Genomic DNA, 27,772 nt, shown 5'->3' with positions numbered 1-27,772 from the left:
CTTTCTTTTAGTTTTAATATAAGCCTAAGATGTTTTCAACAAATCACAGTTGATAGGGGCAGGCACCAGCATAAACAAAACCATGCAGGTAGGGCTGTTTACCCGGGAGCTTTCGTACTTGAAGCTAAGGGGCGCGATTTTAAAGAGAAAGACAGAAATAACAGAAATGGGCTTGAACAGGTCACTGTTCATGGAACTTAGAATCCTTGAATCACGTTCACAGCTCAGCTCTGTAATTCAAAATATGAGCATGAATCACACGCAGCAGTAAGCTATGAAAGAGCATGTTATGGGAAGATTGAAGATGCAGTCTTTTGATTTTTACCTATGAGGAAGTCACTAAGGTTATTTATTTGTTTACTTTTTTGTTTTATTTTACGGAACGGTGTTCAGGGCTTGTGTTTTTAGTGACTAGCCAGAGCCTTTTGCAGCGTGGGTGAGCCAGTAGAAGAAAGAACCTCCTGGCAGCATCAATAGCGCCCCATCATTCTGTGTACAGCCTAGCATAAATGCTCCTGGATGTTGTTGAGGCTAAACAAGAGGCCCGGCACAATGAATCATGGCTTTTAACGCCTAAAGTGGGGCGGGTGTTTAACGCTTGAAAATGAAAGTCTTTGTCTGCCAAATGAGCAAAGAGGCTCAGCCCAGAGTCGCTGGCCTCCCGAGAATACTGGCGGCTTCAAAGTGAAAGTAAAAAGAGATCGTTCCAATGCTTTGGCCTCTCACTTTGCTGTGGCGCAAAGCGCAGAATGCCAGCGTTCCGAGGAACACCAGTGGGGCCTTGGTCTTCGGTGCACTTGGCGGACTGTGTTTCCGTCTTGTGTTGCGCGTGGAAATGAATATGCGCTCTCATTCGCGCCTAGCAAGCAGAAGATGCTGAAGCCCCTCGAAAGGAGCCCCCTCGCGCCTAACACATAAACGCCAACCTCGCCTTCTCACACTCCTGTGGGCTTCCCTGGAAATCATTTCTTTGCTAAGCTCTGAGATCTCCAAGCACAGCCTGCCTCTTTGATGTCAGCTTCGGTGGCATAGTGGGTTATTCCTAATGTCAGAGTTCCGTTCCAGGTTTGCGGGATTGTGAATGTTTCCACCTACGAGGGCTCGCGCCACGCTTATTTCTCTGTGTGCGAGTGGGTCATGAGTGCTTTTCAGTGGCTGGCAGGAGTTCACCGTGAGGGCTGCATAGGGTGGGGTGAGGGCAGGCACAGACCTGTCCTCTGTTCCCCTGGAACCCAAACTTGGGCATGAGCAACGGCTCTATTCAGAAGGGAGCTAGATGTGAAAAGCCGAGCTGTGTGCAGTGAACCCTGGATTAGTGGGCAGAGGGAAAGCCCTGAGGGGAGGGGTGTAGATAACATGTCAGTGGTGGTGGGGGTAGAGATTGAGGGGGTTGCTTGTTATGGTGCACAGCAATGACAGTACATCTTTGGAATGCGAAGAGAGGGAGAGAGAGAGAGGGAGGGCGAAAGAGAGAGAGAGACTGGGGGGGGGTGTGTGTGGAATGTCCATGGTATGGTTACTGCATACTGAATATATCAGGGGTTCACCCTGGGTTAATAGTGGGCCTGGTTGGATTGTGCAAGATTTTTTTTTACCCTCTTGAAGTAGGTGATTTACCCAGAGCTTATCATTGCTGAGTCTAGAATCTTTCATCTTCTGTGACTCTGACTATTATAGACAGAATACCATTCTAAATATGTGCTGGAATTCATTAAGGCATATAAAGCGTCTCCTGCATATGCATATACATGGTACCTGTGTGTATGGGCATGTGCATATACTTCTACATGTGTAGTAGCAGTGTAGACGTTGACGGCTTGCATTCTTCCTTTGTTTGAATATCATGCTGCAGCCTCCTGATTCCTTTGAGACGTCCCTTAACGAGCTATTAGAATATGACTATCAGTGCCGTGAAAACGCTCTCAACCTCTGCCGAGCATTTGTCCCGTCCCCGGGAGGATTCAGCTTGGCCGTCGTACATGTTTCATGACTCACAAGCTGCTGATGTCTCCATGAGAGTTTCTTCCTTTCTGTTTGTCTATCCATTTTTCTACCTCTCGATTAATTAATTAGTTAAGCGGGTACAATTGGATGCCAGTTTCTCAGCCTTTTCCCAAATGGAGGAAGATCCGTCCTATTTCTTTACTATTTAACTGCTGTGCTCTACCTCACGTCCTGTACACACGGCCTTTCCCCACCTATTAAAACACCAATGATCCTAACAAGCAATGATAAAGAAGGAAAAGATGACCTGACCACACAGCTGTGTGACTACACGTCTACTTTTCTTTCCTTGAATTTGGTTTTGGTGCTCCAAACCTTCATTTGTGTTCTCATTCTGCAGTAAAACACTCCCACAGGGACTTTAAATGTGTCTGAGTTGAGCTGACAGTGAATAATGAAAGAAAGGATTCACCTGACTGGAACAGGCATAGCGTGGTGAATTAACTGGTCTTGTGTAGATCGCTCCAGACAGCCCAAGCGGGCTTTACTCTCCTGCATGAGTGCTTTTTGCATTCACCACACACGTCTGCCAGAGCTTACATGTTTAATTGTGACTCCATGCTATCTTATGCCTTTCATTTTTAATGGGACGCTTCGGTTACTTTAACGTGCAGTTTTATTTGGCAACGTCAATAAAGCTCAATTTGTGTGCATGCTCAGTTCTGTGCCAGCATATGGGTGAATGCTGAGCAAATCCAATTAGAATGTTAAGGTCAGGGTCAATGAAATTACTGCCGAACAGTAACAGTAGTGGTCATGTGATAGCTTTTTTGGTTTCTCTAAAGTTTTGCAGCTCAAAGGCCAGGAACTACTTCACTGTTCTTCACTATTTCAGACTTCTGTGGTGGCAGTGCTAACCATACAGGGATGCCAAGGCCTCCATAGCTGAGGCACGCAACAACCTGTCTATGACCTGGGCTGACCCCTAACTGATTACCCGGCATTTAGATTTGTGACACCTAAATCCAGAAGAACTGTGCAGACCACATGCATTGTAAATCAGTTCAGAATATTTAATCGAAAGGCCAGTTTATTGCAGGGGACACAGAAGAATCCCTCACACAGCGCTGCAACCACCACAATTCAATAGTAAAACTTGTCAAAGCGACTAGGCACCCGCATTGTGTGGGCGGGAGCTTTGCACTGGCGGGACAGTTCTGTTAGGAAGGAGTTTGCTGTGTAGGTTTACTGTGGTGGTGTCTCCTTTCAGACATGTACAAGTATGTGAAATCCAAGACCAGTGGCATCCTGTTGAATGATTTCACCTGACAGTTCTCGCCTCTCTCAGCGTTTCTTCTAGGGAATTTGCATTGCTGCTAGTAGAGGTTTTCGGCTCCCATGTGGCTCCAGGGGGGAAAGCCCCGGCCCCGTGTGTACAACATCCATCAAGACCTTTCTAGTGCTCTTTTTTAAAACCGTTGGGACTTTATAGAGTGCAACGTGGTGAGCGAGGTGGGAGCCTTTTGGGAAATATGTGGTAACATGGTGGCACACTTCAGGAGCAACTTATCTCACTGTTTAGCATTACAAACTTGTGTGAAGTACTTGTTTTCCAAAAACACAAGAAGTGTTTTCCAGAAAGCATGGTTTCCCAGAATCCTCAAAACAAACCCTCCGAAGAATACAAACCATTTCCCAAACATTAATCCCTCCTCCGTTTGAGTTCCTACAGTGAATTAATTGTTGATCTTTGGGAACAGATTTTGAATGAGGGAATAAGGCTACAATGGGGTTAAACACATGGGAGGACATATTTGAACATGGCCCAAGTGAGGAGAAAATAACCAAATAACCAAATCTGTCCCCGTGGCCCAGTGATGTGAGGGCAGTCGGTGAAGTCTGGGACGGACGCTTCAACGCAGCAGCACACTTCAGGCATCTCCAGCCAGGACACCGTCTGAAAGTGACCAGAAAATCAAGAGACTTTGGAACCTTAGACCTAGTTTATGCAGTTTCAGTACACAAATGCCTGCAGCTATATCAGTATGGAAATCAGAGTCAGCTTGTCCAATCGCCATGATTGAACCCCTAACCCCACCCCCGTGTGTGGTCCAATTGGGAGTAATACATAACGAACAAGCAATCTGCATTGGGCCGTAAACTATAAGGCTCTCTATAAAGAATCATTAAGAAAAAAGGCTGGGGGTTTTAAGGCATTTAGTATTGGCAATGGCTCTACCCTCTAGAGGACTGAGAGAAGAGGGAGAGACAAACGCTAGTGACAGAACTGCAAAGTGTGTTATAAAAGTTGGGGCCAGTACTTTGCATTAGCAAATTTCCCCAATCTATCACTGGTTATCTATTAATCTATCACCGAGGGCTCATGCCAGTTCTCCTGTTCTTTCTCTAAAGTACTTACATTTCCTTCTGTCCTATCTGCTGTGTGTGAGTGGGTAGCCTTGTGTTAGCATACATTAGTGACTTCAGTTCATTCCTAGCGTCCTTCCAAGATTCCTCCCAGGATACTCTTGAGCCATTGCAGCTGCCGTGGCAGGATTTGTGGGAAGATGGAACGGAGTGACGTGCCCTGCATGGCCCCACCCTGCTGCACCACCCATGGGCATGAGCACACCTTTAGCACAGGAGTCACGGGATCGCACCCCCACCCCACCCCCCCACCCCTTGTTTGCCACACTGCATGATACATCAGAGACCGAAGGCACCATGGGACCTACGTTGGCTAGCTGGGAGCTTGTATTTAGGCATGAGCTAATCCCAATCCATGTCATTCCGACACGCCATTCCGATTACCCTTCATGTACAACCGCGGTAGGACCCGTTGTAAGCAGAAGACAATCCACGGTTCTCGCTCCTTTACTTGGATTATACACAATAAGAAGCAGTACAGTGGCTTTCCTTCACTGAAAGAAAGTCTCTAAAGGCCTGCGACCAGTTGCTAGCAATATCAGATCTATTTTCACTTTTCTCGTTTCAGCTGTTGTCATTCAGGCCAGTAGTCTGGTTTCCTGATGAAGATAGAAACCTTGCAGTCGACACTGCTGCTTCCTGTGCTAAATGATCTCGTGGCGGTTCCGTCAGGTTTGGGGTTGACCAAAGCTTAAGCTGCTCTGATACTGCCCGGTATAGCCAGTAACCTGAGCTAAAGCTGGAATGTGTAGGGCAAACGGGATAGCCAAATCCAGCTCCACGCTGGCCTCTGCACTGGCGGATTGAATGTCCCCACTCTGCACAAGAGCTCGCGTACGTGTAAGACTGCACTTGGACAAAACACACACACACACACACAGCCGATCGGAGGACACCCCCCTCTGGCTGCGTATTCATAGGGCACGGAGCCGTGGGTGGGGAGGGCGCATGGAAGGACCCACTGGAATGCTGCATCAGCGGTGAAGTTCTTGGGCCCTTGTGACTGCCTCCACAAGTCACACTAGAGTTGCGCTGAAGGAACCCCACCCAAGTGACACGGGCAGGGGCGGGGGGAAAGTAAACACAAAGGTGAACTGCTCTTCCCGCAAGCGAGAGTTTTGACTGAAGACCTGCTTCTATGAACTCCCTGCCTCGTCTTTAGCCGTCTCAGCTTCAGTCCCTGGTCAGCCATCTTGTCTTTCCAAATCCAAATCTGCTTCCCTGTGCTGTCATGTCACAGTAACACAGAGGGGCTGGTTTCAGGGGCATTAAATGAGCCTACATTTGTGGACTAAATGTTATTGTTAGTTGCAATTTAAACACTGAAAATTCTTCTTGGTCTAGGACAAGAACTAATCTTGGTCTGGGAAACCAGCTCTCAGTTTCAACCAATCAAATTTTCCCAGCCTTCCTACGTTGTTGTTGTTTTTTTATGTGAGCCAGTCACTGCCTGCCTGGTCCTTAAATGGGAACTCCATAAATGTTGCCATAAATCCTTGGTAACTGTCCTGACGTAATGTGTGCCAGCAGTCATAGAGTCATCAAGTGAGTGAAATACATGTGACCCAAAGGAATAAGCCTTGTCTCATTTTCCCTCTCTCTCTCTCTCTCTCTCCCTCTCTCTTTCTCTCTCTCCCTCTGTGTTGTGTCCCATGCCTGTTGATCTTGAGAACATTCATGGGTGCTTGGGTAATGTCTATTAATATGCGTCAAGGCTGTGAGACATCGTAAACACAGCATTTGTAGTGCTGTGTTTTAGCTGAGAGGCTATACAATGATGGCTGTTGCCTCCTGAGGCCTGTCAGGAATCTACCAACAAGCCCGTCTGCCACATCCCACCAAAGGCCCAGGACATGGGACATCTCCTCCTCGTAGTCAGCGGTCTCTTGTCTCTGTCTATCTTCCACCTCCCCTGAGTATAAGAGGTGTCCTCATAATGCTTCACACCAGAGCTCAGACTTTCAGAGACCAACATCCTGTCTTGCGCACACAAACACACGTCGACGTGTACGCACGCACACACACCTCACACCTGGGCAACCCAAGCACGGAGCATTTTCGCAGCAGTTAGAGGCCTCGCTCTGCATGCCTGCCCCTCCGGGAGCCCGCTATGGTGGGGGCAGCGTGAGCTGTAATTACTCCAGCTGCCGCCGCGGACGCACGCCCGCCCCAGCCTCCGCCTAATGTGGGTCAGGCGCTCGGCGGGCTCCGTGGCGGGCGCTAAGTGGGCGAGGCTAAAATAGAGTGGCCTCATCCTCGTGCTATCCGCCGAGTCATTGCATTTCACACATGCCACAGGAGACTGCAGGCAGGAGAGAGCCTCCCCCTCCCCCCTCCCCCGCTCCTTAGGAGCTTTCTTCTGTGCCTCTCTCTCTCTCTCTCTCTCTCTCTCTCTCTGTATCCCTTCCTTTCCCTGAACTCCCTCAGTAGGATCCGCTCAGCACCAAGCTGTCACTGACAGGGAAAACTAGTGTGAGAATGCTACACATGTGGTATTTATGTCACTAGGCTCTGACTAGGCTCTGCTTTTGGCTGGGTTTTTTGCTCATGCTTGTTTAGTATGTGCTCCTTGTCTGTCAAGCCCCTCGACTGTTTAACGTTGTGTCTCCTTAGCATGTTGCTAGTGCTACAGCCTGTGAAACAGCAGTCATTCTGTCCCTGAGCTGAGGTATAGAGTTGAACCCACCTGCCGAGACCCAGTTCTGCCAGCAGCCCTGCCCAAGCCAGCTGCGAGCGTGAGGGGCAGCGGCTGTTTTAGGTGTTGCCGGCCCGTGGCCGCGAGGGCCCCTGGCGTTGGGAGTGCACACTCGGTGGGGCATCCCCGAGAGCACGACAGTATCACAGCTTCACATTTTGATTTGATTTGAAGTTCCAGCCACCAGCAGGCCCAGAAGGCAGAGAAGAGGGGCCTCTTGCGATGGCCACCTGCTCAACAATTCGGATGTTGGCAGGCTCAAGGCCTGCCCACTTCAAAGGTGTGTCCTTGAAGGGGGTGTGGCCTGATTGTTTGGTCTGTGTGTGGCCATGGGGAGGCTGATGCCAGGCTTTCCTGTGGTAATGACTTAGGCTGATGGTGAGATTGATTGGTCTGGCTTCCACAAAGGCTGTGTGCACATGTGTGTGTGTATACACATGAGTGAGAATCAGTGTGTGTGTGTGTGTGTGTGTGTGTGTGTGTGTGTGTGTGTGAGCACATGGGCCAGATACAGCTCTTTCCATCAGACAGCCAAACATTCTCACCTGATTCCTTCCTAGACGACCTTGTTGAAAGTCAAGAGGTCTGTCTGGATTGTGAGAAAAGTGAAAGTGCCATGTACACACACACACACACACACACACACACACACACACACACTTCTACTGCTGGCAAATGTAATGTGTTTGTATATATAGTTGGAAAGTTCAGATTTAATTACATAGAAATGTTTAGCTGCATACACTAAGGGGAATATCTGTATTTCTCAGCATTTTAATGTCATTAAAATGTCACTTGTTAAATGCAATTCTACTGATTGAGACATGAATGAAGATTAGAAAACATTTTAGGAAACACTGATGCAGAACCATTCAGACACTTCCAGAATCATTACTGCTCCTTCTTTCAAATCACTAAAAGTTTAAGCACAGGCCAGTGGCTGCAGTCGTGCATGTTATTAGGCATGACTGTTTCATTGGAGGTGCCACTGTGCTCCCTGACAGAAAAGAGTGATTGGGCTCTGCTGTATCACCACCGCACCTTGATGTGATGGTGGTTATCAAGGGCGTTTTGGCGTGCACACGTTACCTGGATGTGGAACTGGAACATCTCTGCTGTTCACAGCATGTCCTGTTGCTGTTGCACACAAAGACTAATGTAGCTAAATGCATAGTAACAGGCTGTAAGTCAGGACTAAACACAAGCTCCCAGCTGGGCAGCTGTGTCCTGGTAATGTGTCACTGTAATATGGCTATTATGCACTACTTCCGTTAGCAGTTGGCTAAATGCTCACTTTGTCTAATTTCACTTCTATTCAGATTTCAATTTGCTTTCGCCCTCCTTCTCAAACTCAAACTGTCCCCAGATTCACCCCACCGAGGCTGTTTCTACAGTAAAGCATATTACAGCTATATCTCCTCACCCCTCCCAGTCCTGTGTCACATATCTGCAGGGGGCAGGTAAAGAGGCTGGAAGGTCTTTGGACTTGTCACGAAGTCACACTCATCACCCATCTTTCAGCACAGTGCAGCGCGCACACACACACACACACACACATGCAAAAGTTCTGTGGGCTTTTATTTTATCTTCCAGATTTTCTGGGATGAAAGTTCAAAAGCACACTCAATTTCTTTGCTGAAACACTGCTAGCTGGGCAAACGTGTCGTTTTACTGCAGTCGAGACACACGCACAGACACCCAGCAGGAGACATGGTGGTGCTTGTTAGCGTCTTGTATGACCCGGAACCCATGGCGTCTGAGAAAAGTGAGGAGTGGGTTGTCAGGTTGTTTCAGTGCTTGTTACTGAGGATGTTCTACACTTCCAAGTGTGTGTGCGTGCGCGCCTTGGCTACATCTTTCACACTTTACAACTGGCATGTAGACCTTGCTTTGTGAGTCTAACCTACCAGAGGAAGTCAGTCAAATACAACCTTTCAATCAAAATCAAATATAACTACGAATGTCAAGCTCACCACTAGTTATAACATACAAGGGTGGTCAAACCAGTGTCGTGAGAAGAAATACTGCATACCAAAAGGTTCATTTATCCATTAGTCTGTTTACTCAGATATTACTTTTCAATAATTCACATTCATTTGTTTACTCTGGCATATACAGAGCAGACGTGTTACGGTGACTGCTTGGTGAAGCTCACGTTCCTGTCCTCAGTGTTGACAGCAAATGCCCTCTCGCTTTCTGTCATCCATTCCTTTCACAACTGAAGTCCAGACGACACAAAAACACTCACTCATCTCCCAAAGAATTCGCTGTTCCACCGTGATACCACGATACCGCTGAAACCTTTGCTCCATGTTATGTTATGTTATTTATTTATTAGTATAACCATTGTTTTTATCAGATTTTATCAGTATGGTTTGACACCATTCAGTTTCCCTGGCAACCATCTCTGTTACATTCCCTGTACGCTACAGTACGGCCGTTACGGGGCAAATATTTCTGTTGTTTGTTTACTCATTCATTTATTGTAAGATGTCACGGGTGCAGCGAGGCAAGAGTTCGCATGAGTTTTTTTATTTGTTTGTTTGATTCCTCATCATATACTCCACTGTCGCACGTGTAAATGGCGTTTGGAATCTAATCATATATTTAATGGCGTGACTTGCAATTTAAAAAAGCCTATCACGATTTGTAAAATGGGCGGGGAGAGTGGGAAATGGCGTTTGAAAATGAAAGACCAGTAGTAACGTAACGTAGTCGTGCATGCGAGGAGAGGACAACCGGCACCCTCCGAGCGCGCTGGGAACAGCTGGTGCGAGAGCCCTGCAGACACCAGCTGGATCTCGGCAACGTGTCGGGCGCATATTGGCCTTCGTAATTCACCGTTTGTGTGTGATGTTTGACCCCGCACCTTCACGAGAGCTGGTTCCGAAGCGGGACACACTGCACCCGGGCCGAAAGGCTGCTCGTCCTCAGGTTCTGGGTGAGGACGGCGCGACAGGCGCGCAGGCAAGAACGTTGCGCAAGGTTCCTGAATTCCTCACTGGCCTAGTGCGCATCAAGTGAAACACGACACTTGTTTATATGTAATGTTCCTGTTACCATGGCCAACAACTCCAAAGGCATATGTGTGCAGCGAATGTGAAAAGAAATGACTGCGAAGAAATTAGAAACTGGTCTGGGTTCTCACGGCATGACAGAATGTAGTTTGAAAGTAGCTTAGAAACTTCAGGGTTAGGCCTTTCATTTGATCTGCATAGACGAGAAGCCCCAAAAGAAGGGGTGTTTATGCGGACACTAATTATTTTGGTAATGTGATTGGCAGTAGTGCAACGCTACTGTGAAGCCTCGTCGGGGATAGGTGTTGTGTAGACGCCCTGAGTGTGGGATGTTTACCCATATAGCAGGGTTTTGAGCTGCAGTCCAGCTGGACACTTTCCATTCTCTTGCTTTCTCTCTCCTTCCGTTCGAATCCTCCACTTCCTTCTAACCCGCGTGTGCCAGGGGCACCAACCGCCATGCGTGTGGGTGTCGCCTGGCTCTGCTTCAGCTTCCGTCCCTGTGCCTCCAAATCTGCCAGCTTGCACACAGCCCCGTGTCCTCGCTCTCCTTTCTCTCTCTCTACCCCCCCCCCAACTTTTTTTTTCTACCTCTCGCCCGATCTCTCTACCTCTCGCGCTCTTTGCCCCCAGTTCGTTTCCACCCCTCTTTTGCAGCATGGTCAGTTTGAACATTAGCTTAGCTCGAAGGCCTTTCATCAGCTATACAGTTTGCCCCCCCCCCCCCCCCCCCCCCCCAAAGTCCCTTACCCCATCATCAGTGCTTGCTAAAAAGACCCAGGCTGACATCTAAATGTAACTACAGTGCCTGTCTCGTAAAGGTGGTCTTTAGCTGGACAGCCTGGTTTTTCGGTGTGGACTTGACACCTTTTTGTCCTCATCTGGGGGCGAACTGGTATTCTTTCTACTGATCAGTGTTATCTTAGCATATCACTGGATGGCATATATGTCAAAGCAAATATCTTTATTTTGTTTGTTTAACAGATCACCTCGTACGTAACTGCGAAAGGTCCGCACTCTAAATTGCAACGGTGTGAAAATACCAAAAAGAAAAATGACTTTAATTCTCAGTAGTCAGCAGCTCCTTTCGAAGAGTAGGGAAGATTAATATCATGCCTTCTGTTCACTATGCCAGACTTAAATATGCAAGTACATGCCAAGTTTGGTCAGTAAAACATTAATTTACCTTACAGATTTCTAAATCAAATTAGTCCGCTCTGTTAGCTAGCTACAGGTTATGGTTTGGATGCTTGTTCTTGTTCCTCGGAAGTCCTTCTTTTTAGGGTGTGATGTCTTCCTTTCGGGGGTTATTACATTTTAAGGCTCGGTGGCCGCGTAGCGCTAGCAATCTGTCTCCAGTTCACGCTTTCAAAAAACCCGAACGGCGCTATGAGCAAGGTACAGCGTGATCTGTATCGCACCAGGCGTTTTTCATGTTGACCGTGTACTGTGATTCTGTGGCTCTGGATGTATTTTTGATGTGTGAGTGTGCCTGAATGTTTGTGCGCGTGTGCACACAGTCGCGTGGGTGCGTGATTCGGTATGTGCGTGGAGCATTTTTCATCTGTACTTATGTAGATTAACGTTAAGCATTTCCCGGAATGCAGAAGGGTCATTGAATGGCCATATCTTTTCGAGCTTTTCTTTCATTACTCACACAATCTCCTGATTGCAGCTTACTTAATCACTGTTTCCCCCATTTTTGTCCATTTGGAAGGGATTAAACCTAATATCACAATCTACAGGTATTTGAAGGCATGCTGTCGATAACCGGCATCTTCTGGAATCATAAAAAGAAGAAAAAAACATTTAAGTTCAAAAGAGACTGTATGCTAGTGCAAGATACTGTACTTTGCCATTAGTTTTCTGCCCTGCGGAGCGATGGGCAGAAACAGCAAAGTAAACCCAGATATTTCAGTGAGAAGTAATTTAACTGGTAAGTTAAGAGGAGCTAGCTAGTGTTTATTGCTAGACTGGGATTTAAAAGGATTACTGCTCATTTGTGCTCTGGCTTTTCTTTCTTTTGAACTGTGGCTAAATGAAAACTGGCAGCCGCAATCATGGCTTTAAGTGTTTCGCTAATCTCCCTACACATTATTCATGTCACATGCACTTTCAGAGACCTCTCAGGAGGAATGAGGGGTGAGCATAAGGAAACCAGGCCTGCCCCTGATTGAACTTCAGGGGGAATAACGATTGGATATCTGAGTGAAATGAGGCGGGACAGATTCAGATATCTGACCAATCCAATCACATTGGCTGCTTGGTTCCAAAAGGAATGCAGTTCCACCAAAATAAAATGTAAACAAAACAGTCTGTTTTCAGCTGTAACTAAATGTCATATTTTGTAGCCATGATTACTTTTACCCAGGATTTCATCGTTTAGTGTGGTTGCATTTGGTTTATGCTTATGAGTTAGAACACTTAAAACCATTAATTTTGCTCTGAAGTCACATTGGTCACAGTCACAGTTTTAATGGGTGACCATATGGGCAGCAGTTCATGCCTCTGGAATGCACTTTAATGACTAGGACTGCATGTATAAGTTCCATTTGTTTTGTTTACCGGTACTTATTTATGGAAAATGCCCAAAATGCAACCCCCCCCCTCCCCAACTTGATCGTTCTGCTTGGAGTCTCATTGTCTTCAACACCAAGCAATTCAGTTAAACAAATACTGGCACCTTTTTCAATGAAAGCCAGTTGCTTCCAGTCAAAAGTTTAATAACAGTTTGGTGAGAGATGTTTGCACACATCATTCAGTGTTTCCCTTTCAAAACACCTGTTTTACAAGGCATGTGGGCCTTGCCTGATTGAGGGCTCGGGCTACGGGAGGGTTGTGCCCAGCACACTTGCGTCTAATTTGCTTGTGGCACTAATACAGGTTAATAATGGGATCCTCTCAGGCAGACGCTAGCCACCACACAGTAGCAAAATCCCTCAGTCTGCAATACTGAACGTTGAGGGACCAATTCAAAACTAAGGACAACAGTCACAAAATTACCTTTAGCTGCCATTCTTGGAGATTCGCAGACTGCCGGCGACGGAGTATGAAGCGAAGGCGAAAGTATCGAGGCCTTGTCAAATCTGCAGTGTTTATGAGCAACAACACTCCAACAGGGTCTTGTTTGAGGAGACCTCTACACTGGTAATGGGGCTGTTATAACCGGAGGGTTATACCGATGTTTCAGCTCCTCCGGGTAGCCGTTAAACATTTATGAAGAAGGAACATATCCTGCTGCCATTTTCTCCGATGTCATTTATATCTAAAACTCGGATACGGTGACCTCCACTGCTTAGTCTGCCATTGTGCTTGAGATGCTGGGTAGTGGTTCATTTAAGCGAGGTGGGCTCTTAAAGAGGCAATCCTTTGCCTAGACCCCTGTTGACTGGTTAGTAATTTACAGTTGCACAGTGCTATTATGCCCATTGTGTTGGGGCGCTCATCTCTGCTGCAGTAGTGTTATGTTCAGAAGCTGTGCGCTTGCCCATGATGCTCCATCTCTCCCCCTGCAGGCTCACTAAAGTTTGCCCGAACTGCAGGAGTGGCCGGGTAGCTGGAGACAAGTGTCTGCACCACTCTTTCTAATCTCGGGCTGGATCAGGCTTCGGCGCGTCTCTTACACTCTTGCCTAACCGCATTTTCCTCTCTCTTTATCTCTCTCTCTCTCTCTCTCTCTCTCCCTTCCCTTCTCTGTCTTTATCCCTCTTTCTCATTCCATCTCTCACTCACTGTTTTTCCTCTCCCTGTCTCTGATGCTCTTTCACCCTTGCCCCCCGCTGCCTGCCCCCCGCTGCCGCTGCGAGTGAGGGGGCGGCAGGGTGGAAGTTCTGGCAGGAGGCGGCGTGTGGCCAGGTCGGCCCCCCTCGCCCACTCAGACCCCGCCCCCCGGGGGGCGCCGGTCGGCTCGTGCCACCTCCGCACTTTCAGCAGTGCCAGAAGCTGTCACGCAGAGCCATGCTCGCATACATTAGGCCACAGCCAGTCCCTCACACATACAAACACACACACACACATACACACACAAAGACACAGGTCCCCCTGTTATTGTACTCACTACATTTGTTTCTGTGAAGACCCTAACTATGCTGAGTGGTCATGTTCTGTGCCATTAAAATGACTGGGAGCATCACATCTAATGAGCCAGGGGAATACTAACTCTAGAGTGTATGGCTGGCAGACAGACTGCAAGGGAAAAACCCCAAAGGTTAAACGACTGGTTCACAGTCTCTGCTAATAAAAAAAATCGTTCTAAATTGACAGCTTGGCACGCTTCAAACGGCTCGTTTTACATGACAGTTTTCATTCCCATGTTTGAGGTCGGATAACACTCTATGTCACTATCCTTTGCCCATACCTTTAAGTCCTAAATGACGCCAGTTTAAAACATTGTTAAGCCATACCTTGAAGCGTGATATAATCACTGTCACAAGACGGTACTTTTCAGTCTACTGTCTTAGATTAACACGAAGGCTAATGGCAAACTCTCACGTATAAGCTTGGGTATAATCAGCCAGCATCGGTAGTGTGTCACAGCTGCGGTGACATTCTATTTAAACATAAAGCAAATACAGCAAAGACACTGTGCATAAATTACTGTCTTCCCAAAATAAATGTTGGCTTAAGGCTGGATGCAGAGCACAGAAACCTCTCCCTCCAGTGGTTTTGAGAAATGAGTTGACTCAGGTAGGGGGTTAGGGGGTTAGGGGAGTTGGGGCCGAGAGCTTCTCTTGGGCTCTGATTCAAGCAAGCTTCTGCCAAGTCTCCAGAGAGCAGGTGTGCTGGTTTGTAAGACAGATGCTGACTAAAACACAGCAGTGCCAGCGGGGTGTGTAGGCCCGGCCGTCTATCTGCCTGACGGGTGGCTCAGGGCAGGCGGGCCTCTGCTCCCGGCCTCTGATCTGAGCTCTGTGGCACATTTGTGGTCAGAACAACATGAGGTGACGTTGAGCTAATGGAACTGACCTGAAGTCAGAAAAAAAGAGGCTTTCTGTTCTTTTTCTTACTATTAGTATCAAGCTGTGTAGAAATGCTGAATTGAACGAACTGGTACTATTAGATTTGTCTTTTGTATTTAAAAAATGTAAGCTATTTCCTTTTTGAGGTATTTTAACAAATCTGGAAGCCCCTCACATTCAGCATCCATGCCATAATGAAAATCAGTGACTCGGGTGAATTTTAAAGGCCTTTGGCTAAAAGCCTTTTTTATGGGGCCTACTTCTCGATATCTTCACCTGCCGCGTTGCGATCGTGTACCTGTAAAGTTCAGCGTGTGCGCTTCGCCGCCGTGAACACTTTCAAGAGATCGACACCTGCGGCACTCCGAGCTGTCTGAAGGGGCGCAGCAGTCTCGCACTGAAGCTAATGGACCCTCCAGACGAGCTAAAGGTCTCAGGAGAGCTGCTGCCTCTCCACAGAACTTAAAAGGGAATGTTTTGATGTTTTGTATCTCTGCAAGTAATTCAGCAATCGAGCTTCAAGAAGTGCTTGTAAAACAGTGCCCCCCCCCCCTCCCCCCCTCTTCAATTATAAGGAAGTAGAAGAGATCTGAGTTTAATTCTATCACTGATCGTAAAAATGCATTTGGCCATTGTGGTAATGCTACTTCTGCCAAGAGTTCATTCTGTTGTTGTGTGGTCAGGAAGTATAATACACAAAAGACATTTGGTTTAGAGAGCAAATGAGTCATTTGGAATGTTTTGGGAACACTGAAATCAGCAGAATTTCTACCTTTATTTATTTAAAATGGCCGCTGGACACTGTTTTTAGCTTTAGTAAAGTGGCTCAGCAACAGTCACCATGGCGATACTTTTTTTTTTTTTGCCCGACAGAAATTGCTAGAATGATTATCTAACATCTCTATTGGAAGTGCTGACCTGAGCCATGGCCAGTGTTGTTGGGCATAATCAGGGCATTGTGTCAGATTCCTTATCTGTGGTAGAAATGAGTCCCGCTCCCAGGGGGACCTGGAATTATGCATGAGGCTCTGATTGCGCTGCCATGCTAAGAGCAAGATGATCCGTTTGCATTATGCATGATAATTGGCTGATCTGGAGGAAAGGCGGGACAGTGTTTTCTCAATTTAAATCTGTCCGTTTTACTGCTGAATTATTTTTTGAGGGGATTGGGGGGGGGGGGGGGGTCTGCTCAACTTGCATCACGTTTTGACTAAAAGTGCTGGGAGAACGCCTACCTCAAGCCCACATCGAAAGCTCTTCTGTCACTGTAGTAGAATATGTTCACAAACATCCCCCCTCCCCTTCATCAGCCAGAGAGGTCATTACGTTTCATCTCATGGGTGCCCCCCTTACCCATGGGAAAACACAAGGCCTTGTGCCAAATACCTCACACGTGTGTCTAAAACTCCCTCTATATTTCAGTGCTGCAAACATGCAGGCGCAATTAACGCTAGAAGTCCACAAACGCGCGCTTGATGGGGGCCTCTGAGTTTGTTGTGGAGGTGCGAGGTTGGTGCTTCCCACGATTAGCACTGAGATATAGAGGTTTTTACTGCTGGCTAATATTCCTTAAATTGTATTCTAAGTTTACTTTTAAAGGAAAAAAATGAGATAACAGCATGGGGAAACCGTTAGGGAAACCGGCGCCCCTGTTATGTGGTTTAGCTTTGATGTTTTAACTCGTTAGCGTTCATCTTTTCAGGTGTAAAACACTTAACATGTTCGTCGCACAGGCTCGCGTTGCGCTTTTGCACAGACAACTGCCGCCTATAAGCGGAGGAGCCGCTTGCCTCTCCAGCACCAGCAGCTGTTGGGAAATCCCGTCTACCAGCGACAGTAAACGCCCCCGCGCCTAAGTGCTTCGGAGCTGCGGTTTGTTCGCCTCTAGAAGGCGTGTTCCCATTGCGTCCGGTGGTTGGGCTACAGAGGTCATCTGGGCGAATGCCTCGCACTATCTGAAGCGTTTTGATCAGCCCAGCCCATAAGAAAAGAGTGGTAATAATGGAGATGCTTGTGTCCTGTAATTCTGTAATGTTGAAATCTGTTGGTCATTTTATAGATAAAAAAGGTTTCTCAATAATTCAGCCAGAATAAATCATGACAGTAATTCAGTTTACATCATCATGCCATCGAGACCAGCTAATATAAAAATGTATAATGCATTAATACCACAAACCCAAGAAAATCGAAACCCAGTTTAGGTCCAAAGGGTCAGCTCCACCACAGGCATGTCCAGTACTCCCCCAGCAGTGATGGAATCAGAGAGTAAGAGACTGGTGATGCTATAGTAATACTGCAGCAGGATCCAAAGCTACTTTCACTGATCCTACAGACACCAGGAAGCTTACAGACACACCAAAACCTTACTCGTATTATTATTGGTTCATACTGCTTCTTAGCACACATGGTTTTACTGTGTCTATTGTCTGACCGTCACTGTATTGTTAGTGACTCTGCTGTGGTCTATACGATATGAAGATATTAATCATATCGAGATTTTTTTCCTTTCTTTTTGCCGTTACCTTGAGCTATACACACGGTGGAAGGACCTCTCTCCCTCCACTGCGCTGGGTGGTAAATGTATGTCACAATACACTCCAACTTGCCCGTGGCATTTATTTGACATAACTAGAGCCGTGTCCCGTGGCAGTTATTTGACATAGCTACAAATGTCTAAATTTACGAGCGGCTTTAAAAGATTTCTCACACCCTTTGAAGCGCGTGATTCCAAGCGATTTTCCATGTTCAGATTTTACTGATATTTGAGAAACTAGTTGGTCTTCAGACGTTCGAAGCTTGGTTCACTTTGGAAATGGTTTAAGATGGCACACTTGTGTCGGAAAAGAAGGAAAGTGCTCAAGAGACTCAATTCTTAGTTATACTCAAGACCAGTGTCTTGGAGTGTGCTATTGTGAAATATCCTCAAGTAAACCATTATTTTATAACTGTGCCATTTTAAGTGTGGCTCTGAAATGCACGTTTGACATCATACGTGTTTGCATGTGGACAGTTGCTCCCGTTGGCTTCTGTTGTAGCCTAGCGCCACCATCTTGGCTAAATACTCCAAACTGATTAAGGCACAGGGATAAGGACAGCCACAGCCTGGATATGCTGGAATATACTGAAAAGCTTTTTTATGGCATTCTGTATCTTTATTAGTTTTCGCTCAGTAGTACCTTTATAGAACATTGGTGCAAATGCTCTTTAAAAATCATTTTAGCCCATTGCTACAGACTTCTGAACATGTATTTAAAATGCTCTAATAAAATGTGCATTACTGTTTAAAAAAATCTTTGCCCTTCTATATTATTCTTTAAATTCTTAATGTGCATTTCCCACATTCCCTTTTTTGCCGTTCATCAGTGCTGGGAGGTAGGGCTGCGTTTGACCTGGTGAACGAGGTGGACGGGTCACACTCTTGTCCATGTGTGTGCTGTGTGTGTGCGCATGTGTGTGTCTTCATTATTGGACTACCTATGCAGAATACTGCATATACCTATGCTTGATACTGCAAAGTAAAAACACTGTAAACCCTACAGGGACACTGCACTATTTTGTTTTGCTTTAATTTCTTTTTGGCATCTTTGTAAACACTTGGTCAGCAAGTGTAACGTCTCAGTCTCCAGGGTCCCTTTCACATACACTGGCGGATGGTCCCCCATACAGTCAGCGATCACGCAAGAGTTCTCCTTCTGCTTGCGCTCTCGTGATCCACCCTCCTAATGAGACCATACCATCAGCCGCACATCGGCGTAATGGACACCACTGCTTCAGGACACGGAGAACGAGCGTTCTTCTTCTTGACGGCTTTGGCTAATGGTAGTTGCATCAGTGATGGGGTGTAGCTAACCCTAGTGTCGCTAGTGGTCGTGGGTGTTAGAGAAAGGTGTAGCTAGTGGTAATGACAACAGAAGAAGGTGTGGTTCGTAGTATTGGCGTTTGAGGAAGAAGTGGCAAGTCACGTTGATGCTGGGGAAGTTGTGGTAGTGCTAGTGTCAGTGTGATAGTGTGGTAGTGTTAGGCAGGTGTGATCCCTCTCAGAATAGCAGGAGTGTAACATTCCAGAAAAAAAGCAGATCTTGGATAATTTTAAGGAAGAAGACTTTAAGCATTGTAACAGTCTTGCTGCACTGGCAAAAAGCTTGAATTAAAACCCGGCTCTGATGTTCTTTCACAGTGCAGCTCTGTCTTTTTTCATAGTATGCTGTATTCTGAACAGCAGCTGTAAATCACCGCTTGGCTGCACTCTGTAGTCTAGCGGAAGGTCGGGCGCTATTGCCAGCCTCTGCACCACTCTGATGTACGCACGTTCATCGGGCTGGAATGGCGTCGTCCGCGTGCACCAGTCGAGCCTTAACGCCGGGTCTCTGCAGACGCGCTCTCCCTCGTCTCGGAGGCGGCACGACTCCAGACACCCTCCTCACTGGCGGTTTTAAAGCCGCAGTAGCCATGACTGTCCGCTATGGGCGTGGTGCCAGCGTGTGAGTAAGACAGGCGGAGTTCCTCACCTCTCACGATTTTGCAGGTGGTCGCCCTCGCTCTCAAGCTTATGGAAGTCGGACTCGTCTCATTACACATTTTGTAATCACCTTTGGGATGGTGCTGTGATGACTGCCTTAGCTAATTAAGCCCAAACTTAAGATGTTCTGTCTGATATTACGCTTTTATTATATTATTTGAATAGATTTGACCAATATGACTCTTTACTGCAGGGCAGGGAGCTTTGAGTGGCTCCTGTAATCTTGGAGCCATTAGACAAGCTATTGAAGTCCTGTGAGGGACAGAGAGGCAATTTACTGTTTGGCTTTGATCATTTGTCCAATTGAACGTCATAAGAAGCTGTTCAGTTAGTAACTGGGCATGTGTTCTGTGTTTAGCTCTTGAAGTATAACACATTAATATGTGTACATTAGTAACAGTAAGACTCACTTTCTCTCTCTCTCTCTCTCTAGCTGTACCCTTTCCCCCCAGCCACCGGCTGACTGTAAAGGAGGTGTTCGACAGCGATGGCAAACCCAAAGTGGACGTGCTGAAGGGCCACCTCACCAAGGAGGGCCGTGTGGAGGAGAGCGTGGCCCTGAGGCTCATCAGTGAGGGCGCCGCCATCCTCCGCGCTGAGAAGAACCTCTTGGACATCGAGGCTCCCGTCACAGGTCAGAACCCCCACCTCCCCCTCCCCGATGGTCTTTCCCTCGCAGTGCCTGGTGACTCACCAGCACACCTCCGCCCCCTTTCTGACAAGCAGCCCCCCCCCCCCCCCCCGAGCGCGACAGTGGGAGGGGCGGGGCCTCGACGGGGAAAAGGCCGGGTCATGACACCTCCGCTCTCTCTTCTGCTGTTCTCTCCCGTTATTCGAGCCTTCGTGTTGCCATCGACTGCCCCTCCCTCCGCCACCTCCCCCACGCCGCGCTGCCCGCTTTAGTGGATAAGTGTGTGTGGGTGCTTCGAACAGACAGAAATTCCCTCCTGGGAAACAAAAAGGGCAAGCACGGCCTCAGGCTTTTGATTGTGTCACACACGCCGCTGCCTGCAGTCTCGACATCGCTGCCCGCATTCTGGCCCTCATCCAATTACCTAGTAACCTGAGACTCATCATGTGTGGGGTTTTACTTATTTATTTATTTCTTTTGTACTATTCGTTCAGGGGGTGAAACACCATGAGCCCACACACTGACTTCCTCTCTCCACCTCCACACACCCCACCCCCACCCAGACCGCCTCCGGCTCTACTTTGGCGCAGCTACATTACGCTGTCTGATGAGGCTTTGTGATGACTCCATTAACATGGAGCAGGTGGACGACCCCTCCGTCACAGTTATGTTCATAAATGGGAACGTCAGGCAGCAAAAGCAACTTCCACCCATAAAAAGATGATTCGTTGGAGGGTGGGGGGGTACAAACATTCTGCCTGCCTTTCTTTATGGCACATCCTCTACGTTTGGGTTTTAATCCACTCCCTCAACCCGTTCCTATTGGCTGGCAGCCTTTTTTTACACAGCTGTTGTTATAGAGGGAGTTTGGCCAGCTCGAGCACTGGATTGGATTGGCTGTGAGAAATATCTGTCCTCTTGAGCCTCTCATGTTTCCCCCTCACTTTGTCCTCTGGTGAATCCTGCTGGCCCATAGTCCCACCCACTCGCCATTCAAGAGCCAATTAAATGCCATTTCAAGCATTAACGAAAAACCTTTGTCCTTTGCTGTACTTCTTGGGATTTCATCTATAAATGCCCCAAACTGACAAGTTTAAGGGTTTGGTGGTTACAAAGAGCTCTACTGAACAGCATGTGGGAGTGGAATGCTGTTCTGGTTGAAGGGGATGAGTGTGTGTGCGCAAACACCCCCCCCCCCCCCCCCCCCCCCCCCCCCCACACACACACACACACACACACACACACACACACAATCATCCTTGGCAACACAGGGATTGTTTGCTTATTTGCTCATGTGTGTAGGAAACAATTTGGGTTTGTCATCGTATCTGTTACATGAGACATGCCCACATGATAATAAAATCAGATCCAAAGCAATACCATTTTCTAATGTGGATAGGTACGTGCGGTTGGTTCTGTGTGTATATGGGGGAGGCGTGTATGTTTGTGCGTGTGTGTGACTTTAATAACACCCCATCCACAGTTGACTCCCTTCACATTGACACTTCCCAGCGAAGGCATACTGCTCATGCCCACGGTGCGACCCCTGACCCCACACCACGAGCCTTCTGCACCTGTGAACGTTCAAACCCACAAGTCATTCACAGCTGTTTACAGCTTTCTCCGCGTGGCCTTTATCACGCGGCCCTACGGACCGTCATCGGACCACGAGTCTGGGAGACTCTCCTCTTGGCCGACTGTAGCAGCTCGGACAGCTCTCGGCTGCGAGAGCGTAGCGGGACCCGGCGGGCGACACATGAGCCTGGCACGGCCCCGTGGGGGAGGCGTGCTTCACGCCAGGGAGTGTTTACACCCTGCACTCTGCGTTTGTATGAGTTTGGCATGGTTTATTTGCTCACCAGCATGTTGGCCCGAGGGGTCTGTAGAGGCAGGACGTGGGACTGCACCTCATACACACACACACACACTCACACACTCTCACACACACACTCTCATACATCAAGGGGTTGGGAGGCACACATATTTGTTGGAACAGGGCTGTTCATCACTCCCACTCATACTCCACACACACTTTCATCTCTCTGTCTTTCTTTCTCTCTTCCTTTCTGCATGCATAATCGAACCCTAGCAGAAAGCAGTGTTAGACAGACACAAACACACAAATACACATACACACGCAATCTCAATTCCATGCCTCCATTAGCAGTAAATGACTTCAGTCATTATGAAACTCCCTAACAGTACATTATGGATTGTATGTGCGTGTGCGTATGCATTTCGACCATTTGTGTGTCATCCTATCCCCTGACTACCATACAGCCCAGCCAGCACTCATAGACAGCATGTAACGCCTCCACCCAACACCCCCACCTCCCAGCCCGCACCAACCCCCATCACATCCCCACACGGTGGGCCAGCGGCCCGCACCGCCCGCCTTCCCACCCTGCACCAACACCCTCAGCTGCATCCAGACCCTCTTGCTGTCTCTACAAATTTCCTCGACGGAAGAGCCGGAAGGCTCGTTTGCCACAAATGTTTTATCCGGAAAAAGCCCCGTTCGCCCCGTAATCCCGTTAAGCGGAAAGGCCTCGCCCGTCTGCAGCGTGGGGGGGGGGGGGGGGGGTACCTCCTACCTTCCTACCCTCCTACCTTCTCCAGCACCGCACGCTCTGGCGTTAAACGGGCAGCGTGTGGGCGTGCGTGGGTGTGCGAGGCAGAAAGGGAGAGAGAGAGAAAGAGAGAGTTGTCTAGGCGTAACGTTTCTACGCGTCTCATGCATATTTTGCCCCCGTGCGAGCGAAGCCCCTCCCGCTGCGCCGCGTAGGCCCTGCGAGGGGAGTTGTGTAACGTGCTTCACCCACGCTGCAGCTGCTGATGGCTGCGCGCCGGTGAAGATCACTCCACTGCAGCACAGCGGCGTCCAGCCTGCCGCCCCCCTAACACTCCACACACCGTCCTCCCACACCTCCCAACGTCGTGACTCCCTCACCGCCTGTGTGTGTGAGAGACACAGGGAGGGAGAATGAGAGCAAATGCATTGTACTTGACACTTGCTTTTCTGTTTGTCTATACTTGAATGTGGCCTGTACATGTAATGTGTCTTTTCCATTATCTGAACCATAATGGCTTTATGCATAATAATTCCAATAATTATTGACACTAGGGGAAATTTGGGGTTATTTCATAATGGCATAAAGTCACAGTGTGTCTCGTTTCAGTTTAGTTTATTTTTAATTGTGCTTCTCAGATGAAACATTGTAGTTTTACTGCAGGCAAAACAACACTCATGCGATCATCATTTGAAAGCTGGCGTGATCAGACAGTGTTACTGTGCAGACTGCTGACATGGGCATCAGCTCACTTGTTGCCGTCGCCTGAATGGAGCACTTTAATGCACACACACACCCTGAGTCTGCAGAGATGGCACAGACAGTCCCGGGCCGTGCCCACCTGCCCTCTCGCTGTTCCACCCTGCCACCAGTCCTCCCACCTGCCCTCTCGCTGTTCCACCCTGCCACCAGTCCTCCCACCTGACCCCTCGCTGTTCCACCCTGCCACCAGTCCTCCCACCTGACCCCTCACTGTTCCACCCTGCCACCAGTCCTCCCACCTGACCCCTCGCTGTTCCACCCTGCCACCAGTCCTCCCACCTGACCCCTCGCTGTTCCACCCTGCCACCAGTCCTCCCACCTGACCCCTCGCTGTTCCACCCTGCCACCAGTCCTCCCACCTGACCCATCGCTGTTCCACCCTGCCACCAGTCCTCCCACCTGACCCCTCGCTGTTCCACCCTGCCACCAGTCCTCCCACCTGACCCCTCGCTGTTCCACCCTGCCACCAGTCCTCCCACCTGACCCCTCGCTGTTCCACCCTGCCACCAGTCCTCCCACCTGACCCCTCGCTGTTCCACCCTGCCACCAGTCCTCCCACCTGACCCCTCGCTGTTCCACCCTGCCACCAGTCCTCCCACCTGACCCATCGCTGTTCCACCCTGCCACCAGTCCTCCCACCTGACCCCTCGCTGTTCCACCCTGCCACCAGTCCTCCCACCTGACCCCTCGCTGTTCCACCCTGCCACCAGTCCTCCCACCTGACCCTTCGCTGTTCCACCCTGCCACCAGTCCTCCCACCTGACCCCTCACTGTTCCACCCTGCCACCAGTCCTCCCACCTGACCCCTCACTGTTCCACCCTGCCACCAGTCCTCCCACCAGACCCCTCACTGTTCCACCCTGCCACCAGTCCTCCCCTTTCAGACCCATTCACCCCGCACTTTAGATGGAGGCAGCTTACACTCCATAGGGCATACATATATGTGTACACATGCCAGTCGGGAATAATTGACACGTGCCCAACGGTCAGTCCTGTAGCCCTCTACCAAAAAGCCTTCAAGTCCCTTAATGTACAACTTAGTGAAGATAGAAAGAACTTAGTGGAGTTATGCTACTGTGGATGGGGGGGGGGACTTGCCATCACTGAGTTGTTTCCATGCCAATAAGGGAGGTTTCCATAGTGATGTTATACAATGGTTTGACCACTGAGGGCTAAGAAATGAGGCAGGTGACCATGATTGTGCTTATGTAGTTAAGTGTTTCTCTGATGCATTTAAACACATGAAATGTATTCTAACCTCTTTAATTTGATATATTTGGATAGAGCATTCTGGGGCCATATTTATACCACCGGCCCAATCGGACTGAAGACTTCTAATTTGTTGCCTAAGGGCAACTAGACAGTCAGGCCTTTATTTGGGAAGACAGAGCAGTTTTCTGTTAACATGTAAGACGGATATATTTGGGGTTTCCTGCAGTCCTGCATCAATTTCAGAATGATTGCACCATTAACAAGAGGGGAGATGTGAGAAGCGTGTTAGTTCACATGTCCCCAGGCTGTATCAGAAACAACAGGGCACTGCAACGAAGCACGTCTGGGTTAGCAAACCAGGCCATGCACACGTCCAGGCATGCGTGCAAGTCTGCTGTTTACAAACACCCATGCTCTCCATAGAACATTTTTGTGAAGTGAAACTATGCAACAAAGCTTGTTGGCAGAAATCCGTTTGCCGCTCTGTGTGTGTGTGTGCGCACGCGTGCGTATATGCGTGTACGTGTGTGAGTGCACGTGTGCGTGTGTGTGCTTGTCGTCACAAGAGTCAAATCTCGACCTAATTGCTTCCCGTTACAGTCCCTCCAGTTCTAATTGGGTGATTTTAAAGGACATTGTGACAGCATAGCTCTTTGGCGCACGCATGCACGCACACACACACACTCTCTCTCACACACACACACACACACACACACACACACAAAAACACACACAGATAAATGCAGCTGCAGATCAGTGTTTGTAAATCATGGCCAAGATACTGATTTTTGTCCAAATGACAACATAAGTCATGCTGACTCCCTCCTTCTCTCTCTCTCATTCTCTCACTTCTTTTCTTTCTTTCACTCTCTCCTTTCTCTCTTTTTGTGCATAAAAGTATGGAAGACAGCATATGGAGATTTGTCATTTTTGTTAGAGAAATGGAGAAACAGGATTTTCAAGATATTTTCCTGCTAATTAGTACAGAATTCTGTCAGTGGATTCACTGATTCACTGACACTGATTGTGAATTTTGCTGCTTTTAGCAATCCTGGCACAACGTCACTTTGATAAGTAAAAGAATAATATGATACTGGAAAGCCTGCAAGGTATGATGACTCTCTAATTGCTAGTGTGCTACAGTATTGAGTGTCTGTTTCCAGGCAAGATAAGTCCTTTGTCCTTTTCTAACACACCTAATCTTACCCATCAAGTACCTGATAATTAGCTAATGGGTTGATTCAGCTGGCCTTGGGTGGGGGCAAAGCTGAACTGGCTAGGATTCTGACAGTCCTGGGCCTGAATATCTCAGTCATGGACCCAAGGGGGGGGACTATCAAAGAAATTTAAGATTGAATGACTCTCCTACGACTTGGAGACCGATAGGTTCCTTAACCTAGTGCCTAAGAAAAGGGGGAAACAGAAAATATTAACAATAAAGGAGTTAGAAAAAGGTTGCTCATTTATAATGATTCTGGCATGTGAAATGGTCTTCTAATTATTATGAATTGCGAAGACTACAGTGTTCGGCTGGTGTCACACAGTTTAAATGCGAGAAACCCCGAGGATGAATTATGACTTAATAAGTCTGAGCAAACCGCACTCTACGCGTAATGGGGGAAGCTCTCTTTATAGAATTCATTCTAATCCCATGAATAAGAAATAAAGGGGAAATGACTAATGTGGCTGACTGCTGTCGTCAGATTGACAGACAAACAAAAGGCCGTAAACACGGACACGGGCGAAAGGAGGAGAGACGGGGCGCCGCGTTACAGAGCCCTGCACCACCGAGTGGAGACCGGGTGATTTATTTCACACGCTCATGACAGGAACGCTGAAAATATTGATGGGCTCCAGCTAGCATTTGCATTTCAAATTGACGCTGTAACTGAGCCCGCAATTCGCCGTAACCATGGAAATGTATGACTCCGCGTGCACCTAGGAGAAGGCAGACAGTCTTATCCTGCAATGCTCGCTTCCCTCCAGGGTCGGACATGCTCCGTTAGGGAGAACGTGGTCAGAGTCTGTAATCTCGTGTCCGCCTGCACTGTGCAACGTCGCAGACGAAGTGTATTGAACATTTGCAATACAAAACATGCAAAACAGCATTCGCATTCTTCGAAAGAAGTCGTTCTTAATTCAGCATATCTAAGCTCGTGCGTTAAAAGCATGTTAGGTGATGAGAATTGTTTAGCTAACCAGTGGCATCCTCCTCTATTCTTTGTAGCCAGAGACAGTCTAAGCGCCTAATATTTTGGCTGTTTCTCAGATTTGTTCTTTTATTTATTTATTCATTACGTGAACACACCGCCAGACGTCCGCAGCTGCCGCCGAGATCTGGAGCGGTCTAAATTACGAGCTGCTCTCTTATGTAAGACTGGCAAGTTACACATGAAGTCTCCCCAACATACCCTTCGGCTGCACGCTTCTGGTAGCCAAACACAGGCTTCGACTTGCCATTTCTAAATAGTTCATCCGACAAAAGCACTTTAGGATTTGACCTACCTACCGTTTAACCCCCGGTAGTTGGCGCACCATTTGAATGCAGTGTTTGCATCCTTCGTTATTATGGCAGCGCTTCGTTAACGTAATTTCCGGAGATTTATGTGACGTTATGCCTCGGGACAGGTGTGACGGGACAGAAGGTCAAAGAGCGGTCCGGACGGGCTCGAAATTGTAACCTTTTAAAAGGAGTAAAGGAAAGATGATTACATAGGAGTGGGCTGCGACTGTGTTAAATGTCATTGTATTGCAGTTTCTCTAGCCTAACTGCTTTCTCCGTTAGAGACATTTAAAGTATAATGTACGAGTTTCAAACAGGAATATTTCGGATATTGAAGCACGCGGCCCTCTGACTATCATCTGCGTTGTGCTCAGGTGTTTAGAATTATGGGCAAAACAAATTATAATGGCCTAGTCTCCAATGCATTACAGCTATGTAAACCATGGAGACCGGATAACAAAATCACAACTTCTGACCCCCAACTTCCACCCAAGAAAATGGGTTCAGTGCTTGTTAGCTGGAGGGTTACATGCT

General features: G+C 48.0%; 1 protein-coding gene across 4 annotated transcripts in view; it reads left to right on the top strand.

The window, feature by feature from the left end:
* LOC143475699 (protein phosphatase 3 catalytic subunit alpha) overlaps positions 1-27,772 on the top strand; it is a 54,847-nt gene that overhangs the window by 9,554 nt on the left and 17,521 nt on the right. For all 4 annotated transcript variants that reach the window (XM_076973617.1, XM_076973615.1, XM_076973616.1 and 1 more), the window contains exon 2: positions 19,994-20,194. In XM_076973617.1, the coding sequence (XP_076829732.1) occupies positions 19,994-20,194 (201 nt within the window). The remainder of the gene's footprint in view (positions 1-19,993; positions 20,195-27,772) is intronic.

This window comes from Brachyhypopomus gauderio, chromosome 14, assembly GCF_052324685.1.
Source record: "Brachyhypopomus gauderio isolate BG-103 chromosome 14, BGAUD_0.2, whole genome shotgun sequence".
NCBI lineage: Eukaryota > Metazoa > Chordata > Actinopteri > Gymnotiformes > Hypopomidae > Brachyhypopomus > Brachyhypopomus gauderio.
The sequence above is the reverse complement of the archived record's forward strand: the minus strand, read 5'-3'. Positions and strand labels throughout refer to the sequence as shown.